We start from the raw sequence: 25053 nt of genomic DNA, 5'->3' as shown, positions 1-25053 counted from the left end.
CAGAGACTCACACCACTTTCACAAATGCACACAAATGGAAAACAATGACAAGGTTCATGTAAACACAATCACCCCAAGTGAGCACACAAGCCCTCCACAGACTCCATTTACAGCTACTCATACACACATGCACACCCCACATTGGCATGGGCACCTCACACAGACTCTCTGCTTACACAGTCTACACAGACTTAAGCAGTGGGTGCTGGGGGTGCTGCCCAGGGCCCTGTACTTTTCTACTGAAGCACCTTGTCACTCAGTCACTCTGCACGAGGGGTGCGAGGTGTAAAAATCGGGTCCCTGTGCCGCAATTCAGGAAGGCTCTGCAGGACCACTCCGGCTCAGAGCCCTGGGTGTCGATGCAGCTCAGCTCCTCCCCCAGCCCAGTCTTGCTTCTTCACTCCCTGCAGGTGCCCATCAGGAGAGCACTCCCCCATAGCGTGGGTCTGTGCAGGACACTCCCTTTCGGTCTTCTGGCCCTAGGGGAGACTTGCACCTTTTCTTCCTACAGCCCGAAAGTTGACCGGCAGAACCGATCCTACTGCCTGGCCTGGAGCAGAAGCCCCCAGAGGATTCCTGTAAAGGCCACAGAAGCGGCTTGGGGACGAGCACAGACCCCTGGGTTCTCTAAGATGTCTTTGGTTTGGTGTTGAAACTGATCAAAGGAGTCCACCCATCATCTGCACTTTTGTTTCTGATCTCAAACCCCACTGCCCTCTCGCGTGTGTACAGTGCAAGGTCTGGAGAGTAGCACGTGGCTTCCCACCTCTGGGCCTCATTAGAGCAGGGCTACATCACTGCTACTCACAGTGTGTTCTGGGGTCAGCAGCAATGGCCTCAGATGGGAGCTTGTTGGAAATGCAGAATCACGGCCACACCCCTCCCCAACACACACACACACACACACACCAGTCAGAATCTGCATTTTAATAAGGTCTGAGTTCCATTGCATCTTGCAGTGTGAAAAGCATTGATCTAAATGAGTTCTAAAATCCTTATCAGCTTCTAGGATTCTATACAACTTCACCAGGATTGAGATGAGGGTGTGGGGCTTTTGGTTTCGAAGAGTTAATGAGCAGTCGCACTGTCCTCTCTTGAGTCTGTCCCTGTCAGTAGCTAACACTCCATCGCTTGACTGGAACAGCTAGCAGAGACGTTGCTCCCTGAGTTTCCCATCTATAAACGATGCCTCACTGACATCTTTTTTTTTTTTTTTTTTTGACAGGCAGAGTGGATAGTGAGAGAGAGAGAGAGACAGAGAGAAAGGTCTTCCTTTGCCATTGGTTCACCCTCCAATGGCCGCCGCAGCCGGCGCACCACACTGATCCGAAGCCAGGAGCCAGGTTCTTCTCCTGGTCTCCCATGGGGTGCAGGGCCCAAGCACTTGGGCCATCCTCCACTGCACTCCCAGGCCACAGCAGAGAGCTGGACTGGAAGAGGGGCAACCAGGATAGAACCCGGTGTGCCGGCGCAGCAGGCGGAGGATTAGCCTAGTGAGCCACGGCGCCGGCTCTCACTGACATCTTATAAGGTGTGGGAAGGTCTCTAGGTTTTACACTGAGAAGCGGTGATGGTTGGGTTTTGAGGATAACGGTTGTGTCTCCCAAAAAGATTATGTTCACACTCTGACCCGAGGTACCTGTTCATGTGACTCGCTTGTGAACAGGTCTTTGCAGATGTAGTCTAGTTGAGACCCTTATCATACACCCTAATTGAGTATCACCGGAATCCTTAAAAGAAGCCAAGAGACACGAGGCTGCGGGGGGGGGGGGGGGGGTGTGTGTGACCGCACAGGCAGAGATTCAGTGCTGTGACTACAAAGGAATGCCAGAAACTGCAGGCAATTGCCAGAAACTGGGAGAGAGGCACGGAAAATATTCCCTGTCGGAGACTCCGAAGGGTGTGAATCTTGTTAGCACCTGGATTTGGGGCTTCTGGTCTCCAGGACATTTGCCCACTTCTGGTGTTTTAAACCACCCAGTGTGTGATCATGTTACAGCAGTGCAAGCCAACTAATACACCTGTGGAACCTCGGGTAGTAGCCTGTGAGGGACCTAGACTCGCGGCCCCGGACTTCACCGTTTGGTGGGGCAGTGTGGGGTCACAGAGGATAAATTAAACCGGCGAGGGACACAGCTCTAGCTGGGCTTTTAGCAAAGAAGATCAGAGAAATAGGCCACTCTTGGACTTGTTTGACTTGTGAACTCGTCTCAAATTTATTCTTTTTTTTTTTTTTTCTTTACAACTGATTTATTCCCTTCTGCACACAATTTTAAGGATCTGACATACACAATTTTGGTCATTAATAACCATGGGCGGTTTTGTGTTTGCTAAATCAGGCCCTGTATTTAGACGTAATCTGTTAATCACACTTAATCCCTACAACTGCTCACAAAATACACAAGCTCTCCTCTCTGTCATGGGAACAAGGAAACATTCATGAAGAAACTGAGAGGACTTGCATTTAGGCAAACAGTCCCAAGTAAAGCAAGATCTGGGGTCTTACAGGCTGCACCTACACTTCCCCATCTTTCAAACGGGCGTAACATCAAGCCTCTTGGGTCCGGCACAATTAAATGAATGACGCGCCCGGGTCCGTGGACGGTAGCAAACTGCATCGTCATCGTTTTCCGGGACCTCCACGGAGACCTCGCCGCCCCCGGCCGCCAGGGGACGCTGTGACGCGGCTCGAGCCCGGCGCTGGCGTGGCCGCTCTAGCCTCGCCGGGGGAAGTGGCTGTCCTCACCTTGTGCAGCAGTCCGCGCCTCGTTGTCTGCAGCAGCCAGTCAGTCGTCTGCTCCGGCCGGCCTGCAGCTGCTCACTGCCCTCTTGCCGCCCACCATGGCCCTGCTGCACTCCGCCCGCGTCCTCTCCGGGGTCTCCTCCGCCTTCCACCCAGGCCTCGCCGCCGCAGCCTCTGCCAGAGCCAGGTAAGCCGAGAGATACAGAGATGGAGTCAGGACGCAGGCCGAGCCGCGGGCGCCCCAGGACAGCTACCCTTGCTGTCCACACTCACACACACTTCCGCCGCCATCCCCCAGCTTCCCGTCGCTGGCGGCTGAGGGTTGAGCGCCCGCGCCTCACAGTGACCCTCCGAGTGCCACATCCCTCCCTGCCCCGGGAAACCGCAGGAGAGCGTGCCCGCGCAATCTCCTGGGGGAGGAGGTGTGTCCCTCGGCGGCACCCGGACTCCCATTCAGGGGTCGGGGAGGGGGAGGGGCCGAGGAGGGTGTGGGGCGAGGCGGAGAGCGCGCGGGCGGCGGCCCAGGCGCCGGGCTCGCTGCTGATTGGCTGCAGCCCCGGGGCTTCCTCTCGCCGATTGGCTGACGCGCTGGGGGGCGCGTGTGCCCTTGACCGGCGGCCCTGGGGCGGGGGCGGTGTGCGCACCTGTCGTGGGCTCCTCGGGTCCTGGCAGCCTTAGCCAGGCCGCGGCTGGCTGCCGGTTCCGCGCTGGGGAAGGAAGGTTTCCGGCGCGCCGGCGTTCAGGCCCCGCCTTCCTCACTGCATCCCTTGACCTTGGCGGGCGGCATCCTCCGTCCCTGTCACAGCCTGAGTGTCCGGGGGCGGCCCGGTTGAGGGGAAGTCGTCAGCCTTCCTCCGTGCATCCCTGTCTCGCTGGGTTTCTTTGGTTCGCAGCCTCGGTTCCTCGGCGGCTGGCGACAGAGCCTTGACTAGGACTGGGGGGCGGACTGGTGGACTTCCTAAGCGTGATGATGAGTGATGCGGAGGGAAACTTGACACACACGAACGGGGCAAGAAGCAGACGTGGGGCGGCCCCTTTTGACCTGCTGAGACCTGCTGAGAAGCCAGGTGTGAAGCCAGCTCCCCTAGCGGGACGGCTTGTCCTCTCCTGCCTTGGCTGGGCCAGACGGGCTCTCACACCTTCTCCTCCTTGTCTGCTCCTTGCTGGCGCACCGTCTGCACGCTGTCTTTAATGCCTGCCCACCTGGTGGGCCAGACGAGGGAGGAGTTCTTCATGCAGCGGATTTGGAGAGCAGAAAGGAGTACCCAAAACTATAGTTACGAGAAAAGATGTTTCACCATTGCAGTGATCTTCAAAGAACTCCTTGTTTTCTGGATTTGGCTGGGCAGTCTCAATCTCTAAAGTGCTTAGCGAAAATCCCTGTGGGTGTGACCTTTCAGGCGATCCTGCAGTCTGACTCATTTATTTTTTCTTGTCTTCCCCACTAGAATATAAGTTGCCTGAGAGCAGAGGCCTTGTTGTGTTCACTGTTGGGTCGCAGCCCTTACACCAGTGCCTGGCATGTGGGTCAGATTGGCTGTTGTTATTTTAAGCCCTGGCTTTTTAACTTAGCAACAGAAACAGATATGACATTTTAATGTTGCATTTTAGATAAAAACCCAAACAGTGTTGCAGAGTATGTACCCCTCAGATTTTAAATCATTAAAATACTTGAGCACTTGCCATTGAGGAGGTGCAGTTCCAGCTTTTTTTATTATTATTTTCAGGTTTAAACAAAGGATGCATGATTGGGTGACAGCACCAGGTGCCAGATCCAGCCATGAGTGTTACCTATTCAGACAGGGAAATGAGAACTTCCGCTCTCACTGTGGAGGTGATCTTTACTGAGAGTCATCTGGTAAAAGTGAAAAACTGGGTTGGCGCCGCAGCTCAATAGGCTAATCCTCCGCCTTGCGGCGCCGGCACACCGGGTTCTAGTCCCGGTCGGGGCACCGATTCTGTCCCGGTTGCCCCTCTTCCAGGCCAGCTCTCTGCTGTGGCCCGGGAGTGCAGAGGAGGATGGCCCAAGTGCTTGGGCCCTGCATCTGCATGGGAGACCAGGAGAAGCACCTGGCTCCTGGCTTCGGATCAGCGCGGTGTGCCGGCCACAGCGGCCATTGGAGGGTGAACCAACGGCAAAAAGGAAGACCTTTCTCTCTGTCTCTCTCTCTCACTGTCCACTCTGCCTGTCAAAAATTTAAAAAAAATAATAAAAATAAAATTTTAAAAAAGTTAAAAACTGAAACTCAACTCGTTGAAGTTTCTTTTTTTAAAAAAAAATTTTTCATTTTAATACAATAAGACTTTGGCAGTTGGTATCTAAAGAACTGAGGTTTATCCAACAAAATGCCTAATGTTCATACTTAGAACATGTAAATAGAACTCTTGCTAAATTCAAATGCTTCAGTTAGCTGCAATTTTAAAACAAGCATAAACTTTATTGACCTGTGTATAAACACACATCAACATGAGATTAAACATAATCACAGGTCAACAAAGAAAGATACACTGATGTATTTTGATTTATATTGATTGATTGTTCCTGCTTATTAGTGAAATGAGGAATATCATGAGATCCCCTTACAAAGCCAGAGTGCACCAGTGGTAAAATAACCAGTAGTTAGGAGATCAGAATTGTGGGATTGTCCCTGCCATCTTTAGCTCTAAGATCGTGGACAAAGTGATTGACTTCTTTTTCCCATTTTAACATGAGAAGAATGTTAGGAAAAAGCATTTTTAAAACCATACAGCACTGAATACACTTAAGCCCCTGGAAATTGCAAGGCATTTGACCTGAAAATGCCTATCTGAATCCTTTGTCCCTAACATCTTTTGGTTGGCCAATATTGCTCAATGTTGAGGTTTTGTGCTTACGTTCAAAGTGCACTGATAGGAGTCCCTTTGTAGGTCTCAGGTTATCGGTGTTGATTATGTCCCTGGAGCACTCTTGTTTTCATCTACTGCAATTCCGTGTTTTGGGGGGTTTTTTTGTTTGTTCTGTTTTTTTGTTTTGTTTTGTTTGCAATTCCTTTTAAAAACATCAGAGTTGTTAAGATTTATTTTATTTATTTGAAAGAGTTACACAGAGAGAGAAGGAGAGGCGGGGGGGGGGGGTGTCTTCCGTCTGCTGGTTCACTCCCCAGATGGCTGAAACAGCTGGAACTGTGCCGATCAGGAGCCAGGAGCCAGGAGTGCAGGGGCCCAAGGACCCGGGCCATCTTCTACTGCTATCCCAGGCCATAGCAGAGAGCTGGATCGGAAGAGGAGCAGCTAGGACTAGAACCAGTGCCCATATGGGATGCCGGCACTTCAGGCCAGGGCTTTAACCTGCTGCACCACAGTGCTGGCCCTAACATCAGAGTTCTTAAAGTGTGTTTCTTTGCCATTTTAAGGAATAGAATAATGAAAGGCATTGAGGACCTGAAACAGTTGCTAATGTAGGGCTAATCAAATTGAGCATCCCTGCTCCTATACTTAGAGTGTTTAAAATTCATTTTGAAATTGCTTTTAGAATTGTTCTTCAGAGGGGCTGACGTGATATAACAGCTTAATCCACCACCTGCAGTGTTGGCATCCTATGTAGGCACCGGTTCAAATCCCAACTATTCCACTTCCAGTCTAGCTCTCTGCTAATGTGCTTGGGAAAGCAACAGAGGATGACCCAACTGCTTGGACCTCTGCACCCATGTGGGAGACCTGGCCCAACCCCAGCTGTTGTGGACATTTGGAGGGTGAGCCAGCAGATCGGATCTCTGTCACTCTGCCCTTCAAGTAGATGAAAATAAATAAGCATTTGGAAAGAAAGAATGAAAGCTTTTCTCAGGCCCAGTTCAAAAGTTTCAAAATATCCCTTTCTTACTGTTAGATACTAGGAACAAACAAGTAACCTAGAGTAACAAAAAGAGGGCAGGGCGGTTTCTGAGTCCTGGCCTAGAGCTACGGAAGGGTAACGGTGATAATGACAGCCTCCCAAAGTTCTAGAAAATAATGAGTAATAATGTTTTGTAAGGTTTACTTATTTGGAATCCAAAAGAGATCTTCCAACAACTGATGCACTCAGCAGCTGGGGCTGAGCCAAGCCAAAGCCAGGAGCTTGAAACTCCGTCTGGGTGTCCAGATGCTGCTTTCCTAAGTAGGTTAGCAGGGAGCCAGATTGGAAGCGGAGCAGTCAGGGCTTGCACTGGCACTCCAATATGGGTTGCAGGTGTCACAAGAGGTAGTTGTACCCCCTGTGCCACAACATGCCCTGCCCCTTAGTAGTAACCGACTAGCTGAAATCATAAGGTTATCTGGCCACATGCTCTTTGAATACTTTGCGTGCTGACCTCAGCAAGCTCCATACTAGCGGCAGAGTAGTTACAAGTCAAAGTGTGGCAGTTGTAATTTATCCACAATAATACCAGCTAACCTCAAGCACTCACCTTGCCTAGCTAGATTCTCAGTGTTATTTCATCCTTATACCACCCTGTGAGGTAGGTCCCGTTGTGCCCCCATTTTACAGATAAGAAAAGTTGACATTTAGAGAAATCAGTCCACTTGCCTGTGTTCACCAGCTGGCAGGTGGCTGAGCTTCATTTGCCCAGAATTGAAATTGCCCAGGGAAAGTTATTGGAGACAATTAAAATAAATAAGAAATTTTTAAAAAAGAAAGAAAACAAAAACTGCCCATAAATAACAGAGAATTAAGTGTGCACAGTAATTATAGCTGTTGAAACTGAGGTATTGTTGAGAAAGAAATTCTAGGGAAGTAATATACAAGCTTGTCAGTTGGTGAGCACGGAGATGTTGGCCTGTGCATGCCAAAGCGTTTGATTGGTTGAGATTAGATAAATGATTGTTGAGAGAACTTAGCTACCTGCTTCTTGAGCTTTCTTCTACTTCCTACTGCAGCAGCACCTAACTCTTTCTCACCCTAGCCCTTTTTTGTTTGTTTTTGCCTTTATTCTTTTTCTTTTTTTTTTAAGATTTTATTTATTTGAAAGAGTAACACAGAGGAGAGAGAGGGGTCTTCCATCCGCTGGTTCACTCCCCAATTGGCCTCAATGGCCAGAGCTGTGCCGATCCAGAGCCAGGAGCTTCTTCTGGGTCTCCCACACTGGTGCAGGGGCCCAAGGACTTGGGCCATCTCCTACTGCTTTCCCAAGCCATAGCAGAGAGCTGGATTGGAAGAGGAGCAGCCGGGACACGAACCCGTGCCCATATGGGTTGCCTGCACTGCAGGTGGTGGCTTTACCCGCTACACCGCGGTGCTGGCCCCTGCCTTTATTCTTAAAGCTCTACTCCGAATGTCCTTTTTCTCCTCCCTTCACCCTTGGTATTCAGTTTGTAGGTATGTCCTCCTGGAAGCTTTCCTAACCCTGTACTTTCATCCTGTTCGCCATGCTATTTATTCAAGGCTCCCATAAATATTCCTCTGTGCCCTGGGCCTGTCTTTATCCTGTAGGTCATCTCCTCCCCTCCCCTGCACCTGCATGGTTGGCAGTTCCCTGCTAGTCCCTCCCGCACTAATCTGATAGTGAGGAATCATTCTACCCTTCCTTATACTCCCAGCTGTCACTATCAAGCAGGTTCTTAGTAACTGATTTAGGAACTCATAGACTCTTGTATTACGTAAACTCGCAGGCAGATGTTTCACCTAACTTTTAAAACACTCATGCCATGTAAGAACTAATACCTGCCTCAGGCTCCTGACTCCCTGGGAGGCGGCAGCGATGGCTCAAGTACAGTTCCTACACCCAGGAGGGAAGACCCGGATTGAGTTCCTGGCTTTGGGTTGTGGGCATTTGGAGAGTGAAGCAATGGATGGAAGCGTGTTCTCTCTCCCCTCTCACCCTCTCACCCTCTTTCTCCCCCATCTCTCTTATTTAGGAAGAGAAGAAAAAGCTTCTTGCTTACTTTCCCTGAAGAAAAAGAATAGAATAGTATTTTTTTCTTCAGAAAAATAGTTTACTATTGAGTTTATAAATAAAAGAAAAAGAATTTCAGTTTGATGTATTAATGCCTCTATTCTTTTTTTTTTTTTTTTTTTTTTAAACAGGCAGAGTTAGACAGTGAGAGAGAGAGAGAGACAGAGAGAAAGGTCTTCCTTCCATTGGTTCATCCCCCAAATGGCCGCCACGGCCGGTGCACTGTGCCAATCCAAAGCCAGGAACCAGGTGCTTCCTCCTGGTCTCCCGTGCGGGTGCAAGGGCCCAAGCACTTGGGCCATCCTCCACTGCCTTCCCGGGCCACAGCAGAGAGCTAGAATGGAAGAGGAGCAACCGGGACAGAATCCGGCACCCCGACTGGGACTAGAACCCGGGGTGCCGGCACCACAGGCAGAGGATCAACCAAGTAAGCTGTGGTGTGGCCTAATGCCTCTATTCTACCAGGAGAATGTTTACTCAAAGAAAAGAGTGATTTCCAGGGGGCCTCTAGGAAGTTTTAAAGATAAATTTGGTAAAAAAAAAAAAACCTTCACACTTTGTTTTCTGTGTTTCAGATCCAATTTTAGGAAGCCCAAATGTAAAAAGTTAAGTGATATTTGGTCACTTGATGAAGATATGAATGGGAGTACCTCAGAGAAGTCATCATTGATGACCTATTTAGTCAAAATGGCAATGAAAATTAAACATATAAGTGTAAAGAACCTTGGCTCTTTCATGTGTGAGAAGCCATTTTTGTTGTTTTTTAAATAATTAGGGAGGGGGTAGGTATTGTGATATAGCTGGCTAAGCTGCTGCTCTGGAGACCCACATCCCATATCAGAATGCTGGTTGGAGTCCCCGCTACTCCACTTCTGATATGGCTCCTTGCTAATGCACCTGGGAAGCAGTGGATATTGGCCCACGTATTTGAGTCCCTACCACCCACATGGAAAAACAAGATGGAATTCCTAACTCCTGGCTCCAGCCTGGCCCAGCCTTGGCTGCTGTGATCATATAGGGAGTGAACCGGACCTCACTGTATCTCCTTCCCTGGTCGTCACTCTGCCTTTCAAATAAATAAATCTACCTATAATCAAGTCAACAGAAAACCGAAAAATATTCTAATATGGAGCCGGCATTGTGGCCTAGCAGGTAAAGCTGCTGCCTGCGACACCAGCATCCCATATGGGCGTTGGTTCAAGTGCCAGCTGCTCCATTTCCAATCCAGCTCTCTATTATGGCCTGGGAAAGCATGGGAGACCCAGAAGAAGCTCCTGGCTCTTGGCTTCTGCCCAGGTCCAGCCATTGCAGCCATATGGGGAGTGTACCAGTGGATGGAAGACCTCTCTCTCTCTCTCCCTCTCTGTTTCTTTCTCTTTTTCTCTCTGCCTCTGCCTCTCTATAACTGTGCCTTTCAAATAAATAAACAAACCTTTTTAAAAAATAGTATTCTAAGAAATCACAGAATCTCTAATATCTACACTGATTTCCCAGAAAGCTAAAAAAAAAAAAAAAAAAAAATTTGTGTTGCAAGTTATGTCACTAATGACTAAACCAAGGAAACTAGCCCATCAAGGTTGAACAGACTTTGTTGAAATGTTGGCACATCATAGCTTCTTTTCAGATTCAGTTACTGTAAACCAAGACACAGTAGCTTTCCGTGTTTTGTCCTCCTATGTTCTTTTACATTTGGAACAAACAAACTTTGTATAGTAGTTGTCTCTCAAGAAGTCTGTGAGGTTGCAAGGTCAAAAGGATTTTCATGATAATATTAAGATGTTAATTGTGGTAGCATTCCATGTGTTTCCACCATGGATGCTTTCAAACTAATAATGCATTTCTGTTTCAGTTTCTAATGCAGTAAATAGTAATAATTATACCCCAGAAATAAAAGCTCTTTGAGGTCCTCGATACGGCTTAAGAATTGTGAATGGACCTAAAGACCAAGAACTTTCAGAACTGCTGCTTTAGAACAATGCTGTGTGTTTTTTCCTTGAAAAGCCAAAAACACACAATTGCTTCTCTGTCATTATTGATTCTAGCATCATTAATTGTCATAACCAGAGTAACTTCTTTTGCTATGCCCTGTGCCTAGTAAACATGCAAATATTTGTATCTTGGGCAGATCAGAAACGTCTCTGGCCATGGGGCTCTAGCAAATGTCTTTCTCATTTCAGCTCCTGGTGGGCCCATGTGGAGATGGGACCCCCAGATCCTATCCTGGGAGTTACAGAAGCCTACAAGAGAGACACAAACAGCAAAAAGATGAATCTGGGAGTTGGCGCCTACCGGGATGATAACGGGAAGCCTTACGTACTCCCTAGCGTCCGGAAGGTGAGCTTGCTGAGTCAAGGATGGAGAGACTGAGGGGAGTTCCTGGAGAGGGACAGAAAAAATGACTCGGGTTTTGTGGGCTGTAAAAGTGAGAGGTTGGGGGATGGGCATTTGGCACAGCAGTTCAGATCTCACTCCTTGGAACACCTCCATCCCATATTGGAATACCAAGTTTGAGTCCCAGCTGTTCCACTTCAAATCCAGCTTCCTACTGATGCATACCCTGAGAGGCAAGATGATGGCTCAGACACTTGGATCCCTGTCACCCACATGGGAGACCCAGAGTTCCAGGCTCCTGGCTTCCACTGGTCCAGCACTGGCTGCTGCAGGAATTTGGGGAATGAATCAGCTAATAGAAGAGCTCTCTCTGTCTCTCACTTTTACATAAAATGAAAATAAATCACTTAAAAAAAATTTAAAAGGTTGGGACCACATTCTCTTTTCCAAGACTGAACTTTCTGTGGGTCTGTGACAATCTATAAAACAGGGGTAGTGTCATGTTTAATTCTGCGGCTACAAAAGAGGACCAGAAGATTTAAAGTGTTTCTCGTGAGAGGAATAGCCTTGGTGGAGGAGGATTACTGTTATCTTCCATTTCTCTCACGTTGATTTCCTTAGTAAAGCCCTCCTACCTAGGCGTGTTCTGTACTTGTCTCTGTTGAACTATGGGGTAAAACTACTCAGGAAGGGTTAGCTGTTGTTGCAGGCTGGAACCCAACCAGGCACGGTTTGTACGTACCTCAGTAACACTCAGAAGCAGTTGTTCTCCATCTAAAGGTGAGGAAACACTCAGGAAGATTAAAGAAGTTGGCTTGCCCAGGGTCACACAATTATAAAGGGTAGCCAGGCCTCTGACTCCAAAACATGAAGATATGTGGCCATTACTGTTAACCTTTGAATCTCTTAGACTGCTGTATGCCTTGAAATGCCTCTCTTTTGTGTATTTGATCTTATCATCATGAATCTAGGTATTGCTCTTAAACCTTGTTTGTGCATTGCACAAATGCCTTTTTATGTTAACTGGTAACCAAGAGACACTGTAAAACCTAACTTTAATTTTTTTTTTTTAAGACATAGAATGAGCTCCATTGGCTAGTTCACTCCCCCAAATGCCCACCATGACCAGAGCTGGGCTGGGATTGAAACTCTGAGCTGGGAACTTGGTCCAGGTCCCTGTGAGGTTGCAGGAACCCACTTGCTGCCTCCCAGAACCTGAATTAGCTGAAATTTGGAATTAGGAACCAGAGCTGGAAATCAAATTCAGGTACTCCAGTGTGGGACGTGGGTGTCTTCACTGCCAGGCTCAACACCCACCCCTAAAACCTAACTTTAAGTAGAAAAAATGGAGCATTTCTGTTCTGTGATATAAAATCAAAGTGTTCTGCTTATCCTTCCTGAACAGTTACGTCAAATAAGAAAGAAGGCCTTCTAAAATGTAGCTTAGAAAACTATAAACAGTGATTTCTGGAAAGGAGAAGAAAGTGAAAGGCTGTATTTTCCCTTGCCTAGGCAGAGGCTCAGATCGCTGCAAAAGGTCTCGACAAGGAATACCTGCCCATCGCGGGACTGGCTGAGTTCTGTAGGGCGTCAGCAGAACTAGCCCTGGGCGAGAACAGCGAAGTGGTGAAAAGCGGCCGGGTAAGCTGAGCAGGCCCTGGCATCAAACAGGGACCAGTTTTAAAATAACTATTTAAACACATTTGTAATGCTTGAAGCAAATAGGAAAATGGAACGCCATCGGTAAGTATATAGTGATTAATTTGAAGTGACCATGCCTTTAAATAGTAAACTGGCAATGATTAAGTTTAAAAGATTTCAAAATTTCAGAACTGCACTAGTATTCCTGGAAGTGTGGTAGTAATTTGACTAATGGATTGGCACAACTTGTGCTGTTTTTCTCTGTGTGCTTGTGTTCATTTAACTGAATATGCTCTAAAAACGCCGAACTTGCCTAGTTTTAGGGCCGTAATTTGCCCCCTCGCTTGTATGCTAAATCTGTAGCTTCGCACCAAAGAAGCAGGCAGGAAACAAGCCGCGGGGCACAGTGGGGCTGGGGCTAGTTGACTGGCCCTGCTCTGCTGCCCCTTGGCAGCCATTGGACACCAAAAGAGGGGGAACCATGTTTTCCATGTGTGAGCTTAACGTGTTGTGGCTGGCTTGCTGGGGGGAGAGGGGAGGGGGCATGGTTTTTAGTGAATGCGTTTTATACTTTTCTGGAAAAATCTAGAAGGAAGAAAACGTACAAATTAGCAGAATTAAGTCAACATTCTCTCTCCCCCTCCCCCTCTGAAAACCCAAATCCACCTTATTGGCAAGACTGATATACAAGTTCACAGGTTAGTTTGTTAACTCAGAAAAACAGAGAGCCTTGACCCCAGGGTAGTCATTACCTGAAGTCACGCACACAATGTGTTCTGGATGCTGTGCATACAACCACCTATTAACACACTTGAAAATATCTGTATTGTTCGTTCACACTGTGATCTTGGGTATAGACAATTACAACCTAAGAATGAGACCAGCCTATCTTAGAATAACATCAGCTTGTCTTTTAGAAATTGCTGTGCCTTTGTGAATCATTAATATCATCAGACCTGCACTCGGGTTTTTATTTCCTGGGGTGGTCGTTTGCAGAGACAAACAATTTAGAAGGAAATATTTAGCTGGACTCCCTCTATTTACTCCTCTCCCACTCCTATTCAGAAAATGAGTTTATGTTCAGTAGAGCCTTACTCGTCTCAGTGCCTTTTCAAACAAACAAAAGATTTCTGAAACCTGCTATGGTTTACTTGTTCTTTAAAGTTGGCCGGTTTAAAGACATATGCTTATCAGGCATTTCCATCATGGGATGCTCCTCGTGAGCCATAAGGGGTTTCCCAGGCTTCTCTGGGCCGGGGCCTGTGCAGGGAGAGCTGCACATCACTGACCACGGTGTCTCTCTTCCAGTTTGTCACCGTGCAGACCATCTCTGGAACGGGGGCCCTAAGGATCGGAGCCAGTTTTCTGGTGAGTCTGGAAACTTCCCAGGGAAAGTGCTGGTTGTGGAGGATGACAGGGATGTCTGTGGTGTGCGTCTCTGACTGCTGACCCAGAAGTAAACTTCTTTCCACAAAGTTGGCAGATTTCTTGTTCTCTGATTTAAAAAATGAACTTACTTTGGAGAGATTACAAGGAAGATATAATAACTTCCCTTTACTGAGTACTTGGTGTTATGAAGGAGTTCTCATATGTAAATAAAACAGCTCTTTCTGCCTCTCCTTCCTTCGTTTTCCTATCCCTTGTCATCCCATCTTTAGCAAAGGTTTTTCAAGTTCAGCCGAGATGTCTTTCTGCCCAAACCAACCTGGGGAAATCACACACCCATCTTCAGGGATGCTGGCATGCAGCTACAAAGCTATCGGTACTATGACCCTAAGACTTGCGGTTTTGACTTCACAGGCGCCCTGGAGGACATCGCAGTAAGTATGGATTTCCGGGTGGGAGGGGAGAGGAACTCCTGCAGACACCTGATGTCTCCCAGCTCCCAGTATCTAAGTTCAGATACTAGGGATGAGCTAATTCCCATGGCTCGGGTTATTGTTGTTACTTGTCAAATGACAGTGACTTGTGGCATTTCAGGTAAATTGTCTCCTTTAAAGCTACAAAGGAAAGTCATCCCATGGTTGTCTTCTCTTTAGAAAATTCCAGAGCAAAGTGTTCTTCTGTTGCATGCCTGTGCCCACAATCCCACAGGAGTGGATCCTCGGCCTGAGCAGTGGAAGGAAATAGCAACAGTGGTGAAGGTGAGCAGGAGGAGCTGATCGGTGGCAATTCTGTGTTTAGTAATTAGCCTTGGATGCTTATCAGACTATTTATTTACTTACTTATTTGAAAGGCAGAGTGGCATAGAAGCAGGGAGAGAAGGAGAGAGAGGTCTTCCATCCGCTGTTTCACTCCCCAAGTGGCTGCAATGGCCAGAGCTAAACCAATCCGAAGTCAGAAGCCAAGAGCTTCTGGATCTCCCATGCAGGTGCAGGGGCCCAAGGAATTGGGCCATCTTCTACTATTTTCCCAGGCCGTGGCCAAGAGCTAGATTGGAAGTAGAGCAACCAGGACTCGAACCTGTACCTGTATGGGATGCCAGCACCATATGCAGTGGCTTTACCCACTACACCACAGTGCTGACCCTACTTATCAGGCTCTTGACAGTGCAAATTAACCTTGAGTCTATATAAAATTTCTACATTGGATAAGCTGACAGTAAAGAGCTCGTCTGTATAATTAGCAGTTCTGTAGTTAATGATATATGAAAGGTTCAACAATAATTTTTTTTTTCAGCCTAGATGTTCAAAATTCTGGTCAGATTTGTTGCTGAGCCTGTACAATAAGCTATGGGCCCTATGGTATCTACTATTATATCTGCCCTGGTCACTGGCTACTTGTTCCTCCTTTTATGTACTGTTTTTTGGTTGGTTGGTTGGTTTTAAGATTAGTTTGTTCATTTGAAAGGCAGAGTTAGAGAGAGAGGAAAAAGAAAGAGCTTCCATCCCTTGGTTTACTGCCCATATGACCGTCCTGGCTCAGGCCAGGCCAGGCCAAAGCCAGGATCCAGGAGCTCAATCGGGATTTCCCACATGGGTGGCAGGAGTCCAAGCACTTGGGCCATCTTCAGCTGCTTTCCCAGGCGCATTAACAGGGAGCTGGAGCAGACTGGAATGGCCAGAACTGAAACCATTGCTCGTATGGGATGCCAGCATCTCAGGCAGCAGCTTAACCTGCTGCGCCACAATGCTGGCCCCACTTTCTATCTTTGATAATAGTCATTCTGACAGGGCTGAGGGGCTGTCTTCCTGTGGTTTTGATGACTAGTTAAACCAGCTTTTTAAAATGTATTTGTTGGCCATTTGTATTTCTTTTTTGAGACCTATCTATTCAGTCCTTTGCCCATTTCTTAACTGGATAAGTTGTTTTTGCTGCTGTTGAGTTTTTTGAGTTCCTGATACCTTCTAGATATTAATCTTGTTTCAGATAAGCAGCTTTTTAATATTTTTCCCATTCTGTCTGATGGTTCTTCACTCTTGATTGTTTCCTGTTCTGTGCAGAAGCTTCTGAGTTTGATATAACCCTGCTTGTCTGCTTTTGCTTTGTTGCCTGTGCTTTTGGGGTCTTATCCAAGAAGTCATCACCTACGTCAGTGTCTTAAAGTATTTCTCCTGTTTTCTTCCAGCAGTTTCACAGTTTCAGGTCCTACATTTAGATATTTTGAAACATTTTGAGTTGATTTTTTTAAATGGTGAGAAATAGGGCTCTACTTTCATTGTTTGTATACCCAGTTTTTGGGGTTTTTTTAAAGAATTATTTTATTTATGGGGCCAGCACTGTGGTGCAGCGGGTTAAAGCCCTGGCCTAAAGCGCCAGCATCCCACATAGGCGCCGGTTCGAGACACGGCTGCTCCACTTCTGATCCAGCTCTCTGCTGTGGCCTGGGAAAGCAGTAGAAGATGGCCCAAGTGCTTGGTCCCCTGCACACACATGGGAGACCCGGAAAAAGCTCCTGGCTCCTGGCTTCAGATCCATGCACCTCCGGCCGTTGCGGCCAGTTAGAGAGTGAAAGATGGAAGACATCGGATGGAAGACGGTGCGCTAGCGCACGCGTGCTCTCTGTCTCTCTGTCTCTCTCTCACTCTCTCTCTCTCTGCCTCTCCTCTCTCTGTGTAACTCTGAATTTCAAATAAACAAAATAAATCTTTAAAAAAAAAAAAGAATTATTTTATTTATTTGAAAGACAGTTACAGAGAGAGAGAGAGGTCTTCCATCCTGGTTCCCTGCCCAAATGACAGCAATGGCCAGAGCTGAGCTGATCCAAAGCCAGGGACCAGGAGCTTCTTCCAGGTCTCCCACGCAGGTGCAGGGGCCCAAGGACTTGAGCCATATCCCACTGTTTTCCCAGGCCCTAGCAGAGAGCTGGATCGGAAGTGGAGCAGCCGAGTCTCGAACCTGCGCCCATATGGGATGCTGGTGCTTCAGGCCAGGGCGTTAACCCACTGCGCCAAAGCGCTGGCCCCTGTAGTAAACTTTGAAATCAAGTATTGTGATGCCTCCAGCTTGGTTTTTGTTTTTTGTTGTTGTTGTTGTTATTTTGTCTTGTTTTTTGTTTTTGGCCAGGATTGCTGTGGATATTCTAGTCTTTTGTGGTTCCATATGGATTCTAGTATTGCTTTTTCTAATTCTGTGAAGAATGTCATTGGCATTTTGATAGGGATGGCATTGAATCTGAGGATTGCTTTATGTAGTATGGACGCATTAACAATATTCTTACCATCCATGAATAAGGAATATCTACATGTTTTTGGGTATCCTTGATGATTTCTTTTCATCTGTGTCTTATAATTTTCATTGTAGAGCTCTTTCCCTTTTTTACAGATTTATTTATTTATTTGAAAGTCAAATTACACAGAGAGGGAGAGACAGAGTTCTGTCTACTGGTTCACTCCCAAGTGGCTGCAGTGGCCACAGATGAGCCAGGTTGAAGCCAGGAACTTTATCCAGGTCTCCCACACGGGTGGCAGGGACCCAAGCAGTTGGTCCCAAATGATATGATTTTGTACTTAGAAAAATCTAAACACTATACCAAAAACTGTTAGAACTGATAAACCAATTCAGTAAAGTCACAGGATACAAAATAAAGTAGCATTTTTATACGCCAATAAAGATCTTGCTGAAAGAGAAATCAAGAAAGGAATCCCATTCATAATAACTACAAAAAAACCAAAGAAGTTGAAAGATCTTTACAATGAGGGGCCAGCATTGTGGCATAGTGTACTAAGCCATATGGACGCCAGTTTGTGTCCCAGTGCTTCACTTCTGATCCAGCTCCCTGCTAATGGCCTGGGAAGGCAGTGGATGATGGCTCAAGCACTTGGGTTCCTGCCACCCACATGGAAGACCTAGATATTTGGCTCCTGACTTCAGTCTGGCACAGCCCCAACTGTTACGGGTATTTGGGGAGTGAACCAAAGGATGGGAGATCCTTGTCTCTCCTCTCTCTATCACTCTGCCTTTCAAATAAAAAAAATTTTTTAAGATTCATGTCAGGGGCCAGCGCCATGGCACAGTAGGTTAATCTTCAGCTTGCAACGCTGGCATCCCATATGAGCACCAATTCTAGTCCCGGCTGCTCCTCTTCCAGTCCAGCTCTCTGCTATGACCTGGGAAAGCAGTGGAAGATGGCCCAAGTCCTTGGGCCCCTGCACCTGCATGGGAGACCCGGAAGAAAATCCTGGCTTCTAGCTTCAGATTAGATCAGCTCTGGCCGTTGTGGCCATTTGAGGAGTAAACCAGCGGATGGAAGACCTTTCTCTCTGTCTCTCCCTCTCACTGTCTGTAACTCTGCCTCTCAAATAAATACATAAAATCTTTAAAAAAAAAAAAGAAAGAAAGAAAGAAAGAAAGAAAGAAAGAAAGAAAGAACCATGTCATCTGCATCCATAAATATGCATTTTTTTAAAGATTTATTGATTTATTTATTTATTTGCAAAGCAAAGTTACAGAGAGGCAGAGAGATACATCTTCCATTCTCTGGTTCACTCCCTAAATGGCTGCAATGGCTGGAGCTGAGCCGATCCAAAGCAGGAGCCTGGATCTTCTTCCAGATCTCCCATGCGAGTGCAGGGACCCAAGGACTTGGGCCATCTTCTACTACTTTCCCAGGCCATAGCAGAGAGCTGGATTGGAAGTGGAGCAGCTGAGATTGAACCGGCACCCATATGGGATGCTGGCCCGGACATGGATATTTTGATTCTCTTTTTCTTTTCTTTTCTTTTTTTTTTAACAGGCAGAGTGGACAGTGAGAGAGAGAGACAGAGAGAAAGGTGGCTGGCACGCTGCGGCCGGCGCACCGCGCTGATCCGAGGCCAGGAGCCAGGTGCTTCTCCTGGTCTCCCATGGGGCCATCCCCATGGGATGACTTGGGCCATCCTCCACTGCCTTCCCGGGCCACAGCAGAGAGCTGGCCTGGAAGAGGGGCAACCGGGACAGAATCCAGTGCCCTGACCAGGACTAGAACCCGGTGTGCCGGCGCTGCAAGGCGGAGGATTAGGCTGTTGGGCCATGGCGCCAGCCTGATTCTCTTTTTTTAATTAATGATGCTATTTATTTTTTTCTCTTCCCTAATTGCTCTTGCTAGTACTTTCAGTATTATATTGACTAAGAGGGATAAAACTGGACATCTTTGTTTTGTTCCAGATCTGAGCTTTTTATTTTATTTTTTTAAAGATTTATTTATTTGTTTGGAAGGTGGAGTTACAGAGGGAGAAAGAGAATCTTCTATTCACTGGTTCACTCCCCAAGTGGCCGCAATGACCAGTGCTGGGCCAGGCTGAATGCAGGAGTCAGGAGTTTCTTCTAAGACTCCCATGTGGGTGAGAGGCCCAAGAACTTGGGTCATCTTCCACTGCCCTCCCAGATATATTAGCAGGGTGTTGGATTAGAAGTGGAATAGCTAGGACATGAATTGGCACCCATATGGGATGCTGAAAAGCAGTGGAAGATGGCCCAACTACTTAAGCCCCTGCCACCCACACAGTAGACCCAGATGGATTTCAAGGCTCCTGCTTTCAGCCTGGCCCATCCCTGGCCATTGCTGCCATTTGGGGAGTGAACCAGCAGATGGAAGAGCTCTCTCTCTCTGTAACTCTCTGTCAAATAAATTAATCTTTTTTCAAAAAGAAGGGATGGTTTTAGGACACCTGCGCCCTGTATTGGAGTGCCTGGGTTCAAGTCATAGTTCCACTTCTGATCCCGGCTTCCTGCTAATGGACACCCTCGCAGCACCGATGGCTCAAGTACTTGGGTCCCAGCCTCCCCCATGGGAGACTTGGGTTGAGTTTCAGGCTCCTGGCTGTTGCAGGCATTTGGGGAGTCAATCAGTGATTGAAAGATCTGTTTGTCTTTCTGTGTGTGTCTGCCTTTCAAATAAAATGAAAATAAATTTTAAAAAAACAAAAGATAAGGGTGCCAGTGTTATGGTGTAGTGAGTTAAACTGCCGCTTACAACACCCACATCTCATATCAGAGTGCTGCTTTGAGTCCTGGCTTCTCTGCTGCTGTTCCAGTTCCTGTTAATGTACCTAGGGAGGCAGCAGATGATGTCCCAAGTGCTTTGGCCCCTGCCACCCATGTAGGAAACCCAGGTGGAGTTCCTGACTCTAGGCTTCTGCTTGGCCCAACCCCAGTCCTGGGTGTTGCAGCCTTTGGGAAGTGAACTAGCATATAGAAGGTCTCTCTCCCTCTCTCTCTCTCTCTCTCTACCTTTCAAAGAAGTAAATAAATCTCTTTTTTTTAAAGAAGTGAGATGGGCCGGCGCTGCGGCTCACTAGGCTAAAACTCCACCTGCGGCACCGGCACTCCAGGTTCTAGTCCCGGTTGGGGCGCTGGTCCTGTCCCGGTTGCCCCTCTTCCAGTCCAGCTCTCTGCTGTGGCCCGGGAGGGCAGTGGAGGATGGCCCAAGGGGTTGGGTCCCTGCACTCGCATGGGAGACCGGGAGGAAGCACCTGGCTCCTGGCAGCGCGCCAGCCATAGCGGCCGTTTGGGGGGTGAACCAACAGAAGGAAGACCTTTCTCTCTGTCTCTCTCTCTTACTGTCTAACTCTGCCTGTCAAAAAAAAAAAAAAAAAAAAAAAAAAGTGAGATGGTTCTATTTAGGCCTTCTCATGAGCCCTGGATGTGAGTATGACAGGGTCATATTAACCCCACAATAGGCTGGTGCTGTTCTTGGGTTGACTGAGCCAGAAATAATTACCCAGGCCACTGTGGGCCTTAGAAGAACTTTCTGTTGACTAAGCAACATTCTAGGCAAACTGAGATTAAGATTCTCTTCTCTCAGTGTCTTCTTGAGGGACTATATCCACCAAAAGTTAAAAACAAACAAAAAAGCATGTTGCTATCTTAACTCTAAGAAAATAATTAATAGTATTTTGATATATAAATTATCTCCCAAACTACAGCTAGGTTAGAATGCTGCTGTCTGTATGTAAGCAGCCATCCCGGGCATCTTCTGGCAGACTGCCTAAAGCTGTGGTCTCCTCTTCCTTCCCAGAAAAGGAATCTGTTCGCGTTCTTTGACATGGCCTACCAAGGCTTTGCCAGTGGTGACGGTGACAAGGACGCCTGGGCTGTGCGCCACTTCATTGAACAGGGCATCAATGTGTGTCTCTGCCAGTCATACGCCAAGAACATGGGCTTATATGGTAAGCTGAGGGCCCCAGTGTGTCCTGTGTGCTAGTGAGTTTAAAGAAGAGCTGGGATACAGGGGGTGGCTTGTGACTGCGTGTGCCTCCCTACTCAGAGAGGAAAGACTGGTGTAGTGCATTTAACTGATTTTCTCAGCCATGTCTTCTTCAGTGTCCTTGAATTCCCCCACCAAAGAAAAGATCACTGCTTCTCTACACAAAAAGAAACTGACCATGAACTAAGAAGATGATACAGTAAAAAGAGACTGGATTCTCTTGAGTCCTCAGATCGTCCCCTGTGCCTACACAGACTTGATTGTGATTTGCTTCAGCGTGTTAAATGGGGAACTGGAAGGCAAGATCCACTTTGTCTTTTCAGGTGAACGTGTTGGAGCCTTCACTGTGATCTGCAAAGATGCAGATGAAGCCAAAAGGGTGGAGTCGCAGTTGAAGATCTTGATCCGTCCGATGTATTCCAACCCTCCTATCAATGGGGCCCGGATTGCCTCCACGATTCTGACTTCCCCGGATTTGCGAAAGCAATGGTAAAGGCTTGTTGCTGCTCCGCAGACCTCCAGCCCTTCACATCGCTGCTCCTTCAGAGCTGATGTGGAACCGGCCCTTAGAAACACACAGCACCTCACAGATCCCAGCATGCGTGGGTGTGCACTGTGTCTGCACTTTCAGATGCACAAGTTGGTCTCTCCCTGGAAACGGCAGACCTGATTCAGCCTTCAAGAGAGGAGAGGGCTTTTTTTCCCAAAGGAAATGAAGGGTACAGGCATGAGACCAACAACTTGCGTAGAAATCCCTAAGTGGTTCCTGTAGCAAAAATACAGAGTATGAGGAGGAGTGTACAAGGCAGCCAAGCAGAAGGGTGAGCAGGCCACAAAGCACCTAGATTGTTTGAGAAGTCAGACCTTTGTTCTCTCGATAACAAGGAGGCTTGCAGGGTGTTGCTATGGTAGCAGGGATGGATCTGTGGTCATACTCAGTGCCTTTAGGACCCAGGCCTCATAGTGAGTAGAAATGGATGGGTGGGTGGGTGGGTAAATGAATAGAAACTGCAGGACATTTAAAATCAGATGCCACCTCTAGAGACCAGGGCCACCTCAGCTCCAGCCAGCAATCACACGATAATACAGTGCTGCCAGCTTCTCATTTATCAAGAGAAACCACAGATGCAGATTCTTATGTGCAAGTTCCCAGTTAGATAAAGTATCACTGAGTCAGATAAAATATTACTACGACCCTTACTTGGTCTCTAATTGGCAGCTTGTAAGCATGTTTCTCTCCATTTTGGAAAGATGGTTCAGCAATGAACACATAAGAATAGGGGATATAAGCTATCAGTGTCTGGTTGTTGAGGAAGCCAACAGGAATTTCCCACAGAGCAGTGGGAATGGAGTGGAAAGGGCAGAACCTCAGGAAGGGGAAGGTTGTGTTATGAACCAAGCGAGCTGTGTGCAGTCAGAGAAGTGCCTCCTGCAGGCCTCGAGACAGAATCAACCCCCTCTCCTTGCAGCTCTCAGCACAGCTCTGTTCCACGAGTCTAACCTAGTGCTGCCCTGTCTCGTAGTTGCTTGTGTACAGGTCTGGCTCCCAACCTCCACAGAAAGCTCGCAAAGGCAAAGACGACGTCTCAGTCCTCAACACTGAGCACCGAGCACAGGGCTTGGCTCCCTGCAGGTTGCCAGTGCGCTGTATTAAATGCGAAGGCAGGCACATTTATTCCATCCATGTTAAAAAATAAGGTCATTCTTTATTGTTTACTTTTATTAATATTTAAGTGTGTTAATTATTTTGCTGCCTAACCAAAATAGTATTTTGATATAAAACAGAATGCTATAAAATAGCTTTCTTGTCTGTCCAGTGACAGCATGGGACTTAGTCAGGGACTGAAGAATTTAGGCAGACCAGGGAGTCCTCTTGGGAGGTAAAAAAGGCAGTGGCTTCTGGTGCATCTCTAAGTGCTCGGCCAGAGGGAGCTGCATCTCGGGCTTTCCCCGCAGGTTACAGGAAGTGAAAGGCATGGCAGACCGCATCATTGGCATGCGGACCCAGCTGGTCTCCAACCTCAAGAAGGAAGGCTCCACCCACAACTGGCAGCACATCACCGACCAGATTGGCATGTTTTGTTTCACAGGACTAAAGCCTGAACAGGTGAGTGCAGTCCAGTTTCTCCATGGTTGACCCACTGATCCATCCTTGCAGACCGGAAGACTGTCTCCTAGGCCACCTGTCTATCCAGGGTTCACCTCCAGACGGTTCTGTGGGAGTCCTAGGTGAAGGTGTTGTGCGGCAGTCATTCCATTTTGTTTACCTCCCTGTGTACCACGCCATGAGCTTGCGGAGCGTGTTGACTGTGCTATGACCACTGCTCACTCTCCAAAAAGACATAGAGCTAGAGGTGTGCCATAGCTGCATCTGGTTCTCTGCTCAATGGACGGTTTGGGTTTTCTCTTGTTCACATCCTAGAATTCATCATCCTCCCCTAAAATAGCTTTTTTACTCATCTTTCACTCTAAACTAGCAAACCAAATTCTGGGAATAGAGCTTAAGTGAGAAAATAGACCTTCTGTGATTCTCCTACTTTAGCAAGTTGGTCATTGTGCCATCATGGCGGGGCTGGGAAAATCCCCTTGACCAACAGGAAATACGAGGCTCTTTTCCCTCTGCAGGTGGAGCGGCTGACCAAGGAGTTCTCCATCTACATGACAAAGGACGGTCGCATCTCTGTGGCTGGCGTCACTTCTGGCAATGTGGGCTACCTTGCCCATGCTATTCACCAGGTCACCAAGTAATTTCTCTGGTGCCAGGAAACAGAGACAACCTTTCCGTCTTCAGGCTCTGCTGAAGAAGGGAGGGTGGATGGTGGTACATGGATCATTTCAACCACAGAGCATAGCACTCAGCGATTAATTGTGTTTCTCAGAAAAGAACATGTAGTGAAATAGGGCAGAGGCATCCGTGGCTGCTGTCTGGAACTTTGTGGCTCTAAACCAAACTTTCCATCCATCCTTTTACCTCCAGCATTTCCAAAAGAGTTTACATGCGCAGGAAAGTCATCACACCAAAAAGACCTGTCCGTCATGCCATTGCAGCGTTTCAGAAGCTTTAACTGAAGCATCTGACAGTGCTAGGGGCTCCTCTGCGGATCCAGCATCAGAATGGCACATGTTAGAGGCTCTGAGAGGAGACCTAGCTTTGTCCTTAACAGTCAGGTGGCCTCAAGATTGTCCTCCCGTGGGAGCCAACCATCAACAGGCCATACTGCAAAAATGGTGTTTTGTGAAAACCAGTGAGTCTGTTGCCACTGCAGCAAGAAAAATAAAATGTGTTTCTTATCTTTTTAAGAAAAGATACTCTTTTCCCTTATCACTGCTATTCTTTTCTTTAAGCACAAAGACCTATAACTAGTCTAGACTTTCATCCCATTCTACTGACTGACTGACCGACCATCAATCCCATCCTATAGGGATTTATTTAAGAATGAAGAACATTTTCTGCTCATGCGTAGCCTCACTTTTCTCCGCAAAGAATGATGGAGAGTTGGGTAACTGCACTTGATTTCTGCATCCTCGTCAATGATTGTTAAATAGCCTCCTGTCGGGATACTGCCTCTGCAAATTGGACCTCCTGCCTTCATTCGTTGTGGCTGCGCCGGCACTCACATCACGAGTCAGGCAGTGCACGGTAGTACCTGGAAAGATGTTCGGGCCCTTGTGTGCTGCCAGATGGACATGGGCCTCACGCTTCAGAAAGATAACCACCATCTGCTCTTATCATGTAGACGTACTGCAGCCTGGTTTCTCTGTTACAATAAAATTACTGTAGATCCAACCACTGTCTGCTCTTTTCT

At 47.4% G+C, this 25053-nt stretch overlaps 1 protein-coding gene across 1 annotated transcript; it reads left to right on the top strand.

The window, feature by feature from the left end:
- Positions 1 to 2711: 2711 nt before the first annotated feature.
- GOT2 (glutamic-oxaloacetic transaminase 2) lies at positions 2712 to 25034 on the top strand. Its single transcript, XM_062176517.1, has 10 exons — positions 2712 to 2930; positions 10827 to 10983; positions 12493 to 12621; positions 13930 to 13989; positions 14280 to 14441; positions 14661 to 14765; positions 21059 to 21209; positions 21571 to 21736; positions 23204 to 23354; positions 23873 to 25034. The coding sequence occupies exons 1-10, from the start codon at positions 2842 to 2844 to the stop codon at positions 23993 to 23995; spliced, it is 1293 nt and encodes a 430-aa protein (XP_062032501.1). The 5' UTR covers positions 2712 to 2841; the 3' UTR covers positions 23996 to 25034.
- The last annotated feature ends 19 nt before the right edge of the window (positions 25035 to 25053 follow it).

This window comes from Lepus europaeus, chromosome 19 (assembly GCF_033115175.1).
Source record: "Lepus europaeus isolate LE1 chromosome 19, mLepTim1.pri, whole genome shotgun sequence".
In the NCBI taxonomy this organism is placed as follows: Eukaryota; Metazoa; Chordata; class Mammalia; order Lagomorpha; family Leporidae; genus Lepus; species Lepus europaeus.
This window is presented reverse-complemented; position numbering and strand designations above follow the sequence as displayed.